Below are 8,811 nucleotides of genomic sequence, written 5' to 3' on the forward strand. Positions count from 1 at the left end.
AATGCTATAACAATTCTTGGAAAAATGCAAGCACCAAAAGGTCATAGTTAAGAGGAATCAGTTACAGTTCCAGTGGATATTACTACTTTTTATAATAAAATAGATAAAGAAGATAATGCTGCCATGTGTTGCTGGAAAACAGAGCTTTGGTTTAATGCAACTACGGAGTACTGGTTGAGCAATGGAAACAGTAGTTTGAAATGTGATTAACTGTTGATGACTCAATGATATGTCAATTTACTAGCGAAAGAAAAAGATAAGCCAATTGTTCATTATCATATGGTAAAGTATGTGTAACTCATTCAACTGCTTAAAATGTATGTCATTAAAAATTAATTGTTTATTTATTTATTTTTTAATTCAGCTCAAGCATGTATTAAAATATAACAATTACTTTGTTGAGTCTCTTTTTCCAGATGTACTTCAAAGGTTATTGAAATACCCTGTTATTCAAGAATGCAGGTTATTGCAGATAAAACAGATAAGGATGATCTTGTTACATTCACTCATAATTAAGACACACGGTAGTGTCTCAACAGCTATAAACATAAACATTTTCATATAAAGTAAGTACATTGTAAAAAGAATTTGTTTAATTAAAACAAAGTTATATATAGGCATTGTTTCATAGTTTGCAGTTTGATGCCAACCAGTGCCAAATGCTACAACAATTCTTGGAAATACCCTGTCATTGGAGAATGCAGATTAACGAAGGTTGTAAATGAAACAGAGAAGGATGAGGTTTAAACATATGCTAAACATCCAGGTATGGAAATCAATAACAAAATTCATGTTTAAAGTTTTCTTTTCTTTAAACTCATATGGATTTCAACTGTCCGATAGGTTATATCATATATAGAAACAATTTTCCAGGAGACAATAAATCTTTCTTATTACTACGATTAAAGAAAAGCAGATAAATATTTTCTAATCGTTATTTAATATTCAATTATAATATAAAAAAGTATTAAAACCAAATATTTACCTACGCTTCCCCAATCAGAATAGAAAGAAATTATTATTATTACTAAAAAAATTATTCAAATTTAATTTTTTATAAGAATAACATTGATTTTTATAATATAATATGTGATATATTTTTTGGTACTTAGTGAGATTTTATTTCAGATTGATTTACAATAACGTGTTTATTGTGTCATTGTGCAGGGTTGAGCTGTAATATTTAATGCAAGAAGTCAGAAATGATTCCAGTTTACCATAGAAAGAGCCATAATGCATAGTTAATGTTGAGAGATAAACCTAAGGAAAAGGTGGAGAAATTAAAAAATTTGGAAGCCAATTTTTAATTGCGAAAGGCTTGCAGGTGATTTTGGGCATAAACCTTTTGAAATATATAAGTCAATTAAATCATAATTATAATGATAACGTCATCTAGAAATGAAACAATGAAAAGAAGTCATCATTTTAATATTTTCCATGCAATAGAATTTACAGTGAATAACTTTGCGAAACTGAAAGCAGTATATCCACAAAAGAGTGGCTTCCATTGTATAAATTGGTGTATTTCCTAGTTTATATTAATGAAAGGAAAATATAAATGGTACTAGTGTGCTGGAGAAAGTGCCATAATTCAAAGTTGATGTTGACGGTAACAGCTAAGAAAATGATGGATAAATATGAGCTAATTTATAAGAAAATCCTTGAGAGTGAAGTGCTTGCAGGTGATTTTAGGCATACAACTTTGGAATTAGAAATCACAAAGTTGATGAAAATTATAATAAATTTATGTAGATGTGTAAATATGAAATGAATTCATGATTGCAATATTTTACATGTGATCAGGCATATGGTGAATAAAATTAGGTAACTGAAAGCTGTATATATTTAATAAAGAGAGGCATCCATTGTATAAATTGGTGTATTTCCTAGTTTATACTAATGAAAGGAAAATATAAATGGCACTAGTGTGCTGGAGAAAAAGCCATAATTGAAAGTTGATGTTGAGGGTAACAGCTAAAAAAGTGATGGATAATATGAGTTAATTTATAAGAAAATCCTTGAGAGTGAAGTGCCTGCAGGTGATTTTGGGCATACAACTTTGGAATTAGAAATAACATAGTTGATGAAAATTATAATAAACTCATGTAAATGTGTAAATATGAAAGGAATTTATAATTTCAATATTTCACATGTAATAGAACATACAGTGTGTAACTTCAAGAAACTGAAAGCAGTATACCTAAAAAACATAGACTTCCATTGCATTAATTGGTATATATTTTACAGTTTATATTAATGAAAAGAATATATAAATGTCACTAGTTTACCAGGGAAAGAGCCATAATGCAAAGATGATAGTGAGAGTAACACCTAAGAAAAAAGTGGATTTAAAGGTAAATTTACAAACAAATTTTTGAAAGCGAAAGGCTTTAATGTGATATTGGGTATAAGATGTTGAAAATATAACTCAAACAGTCATTGAATCCTATGTTAAATGCCTCTAAAAGTGTAATTATGATAAGAACTCATCATTGTAATATTTTGTATTATATTTAATAGATTAATAAATTAATATCTCGAATTGAAGCTTTGTTCATAAATTAATGAAATATATATATAACCAACAGGCCTGGCTACTTATAAAATTAGAGATCCAGCGTTTTATGATGAAGGTTGTGAAAGGAAAAGAAATAAAAACACACAGTTAGGATGCATCAACAAATATTAACATATATTTTGCATCCATGGCATAAAAAAACCCTTACGGGAAAAAAAAGCCTTTGTGAACCTTTCACTGTCCATTTTACACCATTAATAAGGAAACCTTTTCCTGGAGGTGACAATTGATATCACCATTCTGGATATCTACTTCGTTTCATAAAGCTCATAATGCTTCAATCCTTGTCACGTGAGAGGCCTTTCCCCTCAACCTCCAATGGTGATTAACAAAGCTAACTTCCAGTTAACTTATCGCCCAAAATTCAATGCAATAATAAATAGCAAACATTATTACAACATTTTATATTACAACTCTTCTGGTACATAAACAACTGTTAAATTACAAAGAACATAACAAATAGTTCACATAGGGCGAACACAACCGCTCGCCAGACACTCGCAGCACAGACTGCCTCATCTCGGTTACCGACCGAGCTCGCTCACTCTCTCACTCTCTTACAGACGCTACATTTAAAAGAAAATGAACAATAATAATAATAAGGCACCAAGCGCCTGAAATAAACTTAAAAGGAAAAAAAAACTCCCAAACATACCGCCCGCCTTCGCATTAGGGCGAACATTCTAAACTCCAGACTGGTTACTGGACGGCAATTGTAACGGACAAATACGTGCAATATGGCGACGCGACAGCCCCGATGCTGTTTTAACAGTGACTACCCGAAGTAGTCCATCAGGCCCGACATGTGTTTCGGTTATTCTGCCTAACGGCCACTTAGATGGAGGATAATGATCATCCTTAATTAATACAAGACGTCCTGGCTCAAGATTCTCAGTAGCAGTTTTCCATTTGCCCCTTTGTTGTAGAGTATGTAAATACTCTCTTGACCAACGTATCCAGAAATTATCCCTGATCTTTTTAAATAATTGGAAACGCGTCAAACGATTCTCTGGTACCTGAGGTAGCTCCTCTTCAGGTACAACACCTAGCGGTCCGCCAATCAAGAAGTGTGCAGGAGTCAAGGCTTCAATGTCATCGACATCATTATTTAAGGGGCATAGAGGCCGCGAATTTAAGCATACCTCTATTTCCACTAATACAGTGGTCAATTCTTCAAACGTTAATGTATAATTCCCAATCACGCGTTTAAGATGATATTTGGTAGATTTTACACCCGCTTCCCACAGACCTCCACAGTGTGGAGAATAGGGCGGAAAAAACTCCAGTCAGTGCCCTCGTTTGATAAGACAGCGGCAACTTCTTTATAAAATTTTGACGAAGCATTAAACATTTCTTGCAATTCTCGGGCTGCGCCAATAAACGTTGTGCCATTATCGCTATACATACGTCGCACTAAGCCTCTTCGCCCCGCGAAACGTCTATACGCAGCTAAAAATGACGCTGTGGTTAGATCGCTCACCACTTCCAAGTGGATAGCCCGCGTACGAAAACATACAAATACAGCAATGTAACCCTTGTATGACTTATAACCTCGCCCTTTAGTGGTACGAATTTGGATAGGTCCAGCATAGTCAACGCCAGTGTTAGTAAACGGACGATCTGCACTCGTCACACGAGAAGAGGGAAGGCTTCCCATCAATTGCTGACCTACACGTGGTCGAAACCTTTGACAAACAATACATGTTCGAAGTTCCGCTTTAACCAATATAGATCTACCCAAGATCCACACAGATTGCAATAAACGACTCATCGTTAGAGTAAATCCACCATGCAAGGTGTTATGATGCGCATTTCGTACGAACAATCGACTAAGCGCAGAATGCTTAGGTAATATTGGAGGATATTTAGCCTCATGGCATAAATGAGAGTGCATAAGACGACCTTCAACTCGTAGCAACCCATCTTCACCTACAAACGGTCGTAGTTTACTCAAATAATGATTTTTGTGTAACGTCTTTACCGCAGCATTACAGTTAGAATTAAGGTAAGTCGCCTCACTTCTTCCGGTCAAAGTGCATATTTCAGAGGCAACATAACGTTCTTGAATCATTCGTATAAGCACACGACGAGCATTCTCCAATTCTGCAGTTGTCAAAAATGCCTTTTCTTTATTATGTCCTTCTCGAGATCTACACAGATTTCTCAAAGGTCGCAAACAATATGCGGTGACACGTAGCAATCGAGTTAAAGTGCTAAATCGCAATAGCAAATCAGGATCAGATGCTCCTTTATGTACATGAACGCTTTGAATTTTATTGTTCTCCTGAACAATATTACATATTTTACTGGACAACCAAGTAGGTCCATGCCACCACAGCGAACAATTGACAATTTCCTGAGGTATAATACCACGTGTGGCCATATCAGCAGGGTTTTCCTTAGTACGTACATGACTCCATTGAGCAGACGGTAATTCAGTTTGAATCATTGCCACTCGATTAGCAACGTAGGTCTTCCAGTAACAAGGATGTTTGCGTAACCAGGATAAAACAATCTGTGAATCTGTCCATGCGTAAACTGGAAGCTCTTTAAGAAAATCAAGCTGTTGAACATATTTAATCAGCTTAGTTAATAGCGCCGCAGCTGCAAGTTCCAAATTTGGGATACTCATAGTCTTTATCGGACTGACCTTAGCCTTTGCAATCAACAAGGTTACTGTGAACCTTTCAGCAGATATTGGCAAACGTAGGTACACCACCGCGGCGTAAGCACGTGATGACGCATCCGAAAACCCATGGATTTCTCCATTACAACTAGAAATCGCGCCAATCCAACGGTCTATACGTAGTTGCGATAAACTGGGCAATGAGTTAGAATAAGACAACCATCGTTCTTTGACATCAATTGGTAACGGTGTATCTAAATTGCACTTAAGTATCCAAATATCCTGTAATATTATTTTTGCCGTTACAGTCACGGGGGACAGCCATCCCAAAGGATCGAACAAACGCGCAATTCCTGACATAACAGATCGCATTGTCCCTCGGTAGTCCCGCGTAATCTCGTCCAATTTGAATCCAAACGAATCAGTAACATGGTTCCACCGAACACCCAAGGTTTTCACCACCTCCGCGTGATTAATAAATTCTTTCGGTGTCTCTCGACGAGATCTAACAGAATCAGGAATTAAATCGGGGCAATTAGATGCCCATTTATCTAAATGTATACCCGCAGTCTCGAGCATTGAACAGACTTCCCGACGTTTCTGCAACGCATCCGAAAGCTCGTTTGCCCCCGCAAATATGTCGTCAACATAGGTATCTTCCATTAAACATATAGAACCAAGCGGAAAATTGTTTATCTCGTCGTGAGCCAATTGTTGCAATGTACGGATGGCAAGGTAGGGAGCGCAAGCAGTTCCGTATGTCACCGTATTTAGACGGTATTCGACTGGAGGAATCTCTCCAGTAGGTGACCACAAAATTCGTTGTAAATCACGGTCGCGAGGGTCAACTGATATTTGGCGAAACATTTTGATTATATCAGCCGTAAAAACGTAACGAAACTGTCTCCAGTTTAATAAAATTAACGGCATATCACGCTGGAGAGAAGGGCCAGGCAACAAATATTTATTCAAGCATTGGTCTCCGTGAACTGGTCGGGACGCGTCAAATACTACGCGTAACTTTCGCGAATCGCCAGATGCTTGTATGACAGCGAAATGCGGTAAAAACCAAACAGCTGAGTTAGAATCTTCGGCTCCAGTAACACGCTGCATATGACCCAATTTTTCATAGTCGCTCATGAAAAGTCTATATTCGGAAGCAAGTACCGAATCACGCGAAAAACGTTTATGTAAGTGTAATAACGCATTAGCTGCCAGTTCTCGCGTATCTTTACGCAAATCAGGCAACTCGCCTTTAATTGGTAGACGCACCGAGTAGCGCCCGTCTTTTCCGCGAACATGAGAATCGATAAATAATTGCTCGCAATGTTCATTCTCCGGTGATAAAATGACCTTTGCTGGACAAATATCAACTTCTCTCCACAGTTGCAATAGTGAATCTCGCAACTCTCGATCAATCTCAACGTGATAATTATCACTAGCGCTTGAGGACATAATCTTCCCTCTCTCCATTGTCACCGCCCGCCGTGACACGAAGTTTTCATCGGATCCCGAAATTATCCAACCTAAGGTTGTTTCCTGCGCTATTAATGTCTGACCCGGAAATCTATACAAACCAGCTTGCAAAATTTGACTATAAATAGCCGCACCTAAGATTACATCGATCGAACCTGGCATAAAAAATGAAGGATCAGCCAACTTCAAATTAGGCTCAACCGATGGCCTATAAGCAGCATGCAAGTCAGACGGTAATTTTGAAGTTAAAGTTCGAAGAACTAACGCCCGAACAAAAATCTTACTGTCGACGCCATGAATTGAATGTAGTGGGAATTCAACAGCCCACTTGGCTGTCCCAGAGGCTACAGCACCTAACCCTGTCAGTGAAATGTTCACTCTTTCTCGACGAAGGCCTAATAGTTGGACCACCCTCTCGCGAATAAATGAAGACTCTGACCCCTGGTCAAGCAACGCACGAACTTTGAAGTACTCGTTATCCATTCCGCGAAGTAAAATTTGCGCTGTAGGTAACAATACCCTATTATCTACATGACGATCAACAATCGCCGTTAAAGCTCTACGCGACTCTGTAGGAACAGACTCCCTGTTACTGGAATTCCCAGCTGGCAAATCACGGGTTTGAGTATTTTCCCTAAAACCCCCATGTAACAGTTCATGATGCCTGCCTTGACACACATTGCATTTGGCATTTCCCTTACAGACCGAGTACATATGAGATCCTAAACAATTAAAGCATAGCTTCAACCGTCGTGCTTCAAATAGCCTATCCTTGGGCTCCTTGGCAATGAATGTTGAACAGGATGTGATGGCGTGTCTCCCAGCACAAGCTGCACATCTCCGGTTGTTCTGTCCGTCCGATTGCTTAACCTTACCATGATAAGAGCCTTTTCCCCTGGTGAAAGGTCGCTGCTTAGAGGGAACTGTCTTCTTTTCTTCAGGAATTTTCTCAGTCATAGATACCATCCCAAGCGACTGGTAACGCCTCTCCAAATAATCGTTGAGTTCCGAAAATTTTGGAAATCTGTTGCAAATTTCTGGGTCTCGTCCCAAGGCCGACGCTTCAGCGATTACGCTGCGATCTTTCAGGCTCAATTCTAATTCCCAAGCCTTCTGTGTCTCTGCATCTAGCAGTCTGGTTACTAAATGCACTAACCACACATCCCAATTTTCTGTGGACAAACCTAGGTTCGTCAACGCTCGTAAGATCCTTTGCAGTTCATCTATCAATGAGCATAAGCCTTCCGCCGAATCTTTCTTCACCGTCGGTAACTTAAGAATTCGGTCCAGATAAGTTTTTACGGTGAGGCGAGGATTGCAAAATCTAAGTTTCAAAGCGCACCAAGTGCTGTTGTAGTTGGCATCTGTGACAGCAATGCCTTTCACAAACTCTGCTGCACTGCCTGTCAGGCTTAATTTCAGATATTGTAGTTTTGCTGCACCTGACAAATTAGCACGATTGTGCACTAGAGAAGTGAACAGATCACAAAAATTGTCCCAGTCCGTATAACAGCCGGAAAAACTTGGTAAATCCAATTTAGGCAATTTAGCATCATGCACCACAGGTATAACACTCGTAACATGTCCAGAAGAGTTGGAAGCACTTGTCGAAGGCGATGCTCTATCAAGTTGACCTACCACCTCGGCACGAGCGGTTTCATAAGCCGTTTGCAGTTGCATGAAAAAATCCTCTTCCAAATATTGCTGCGCATCAGCATCATTTTTGTCAATTATGTCAGCATGATTCTGACAAACGCTGTTCCAGTGTGTCTCAAGGGTCTGCAGTTTTGACTGCAAAAATGCAGGATTTGCATCATCCACACCAAATGCGCGTAAGCCTGACAATACATTGTCAAAAATCTGTTTAATCGTCTTTAGTAGATTAACTACTTTTTTTGAATTCGGTGCCATTTTTACAAACACTTGAAACAAGCACTAGATGAGAAACAACAAAATAAACTCGAAAGCAAATAATGCACAAGATACCGTGTGAAGGTAATCGCGATGTGAACGATACGAAGTTCGAAACACGAAAGAATATTGACAATGAAATTCAAAGCAGAGTAGGGAAAAATCAAAACAAGACAGAGCACCTCTCCTCCTAGTCTTCCCCTTACGCGCTAAGTCGTAG

At 38.5% G+C, this 8,811-nt stretch overlaps 1 protein-coding gene across 1 annotated transcript; it reads right to left on the reverse strand.

Moving 5' to 3' along the window:
* Positions 1–3,261: 3,261 nt before the first annotated feature.
* Positions 3,262–8,591, reverse strand: LOC136779356 (uncharacterized). Its single transcript, XM_066736883.1, has 2 exons — positions 3,860–8,591; positions 3,262–3,749 (listed from the first exon to the last, which is right to left on the reverse strand). Exons 1-2 carry the CDS (start codon positions 8,589–8,591, stop codon positions 3,262–3,264), a joined length of 5,220 nt encoding a protein of 1,739 aa, XP_066592980.1.
* Positions 8,592–8,811: the final 220 nt, after the last annotated feature.

Source organism: Prorops nasuta, unplaced genomic scaffold (genome assembly GCF_024137725.1).
Source record: "Prorops nasuta isolate Cenicafe-Biocafe unplaced genomic scaffold, Cenicafe_Pnas_1.2 PNAS00016, whole genome shotgun sequence".
Taxonomy (NCBI): Eukaryota; Metazoa; Arthropoda; class Insecta; order Hymenoptera; family Bethylidae; genus Prorops; species Prorops nasuta.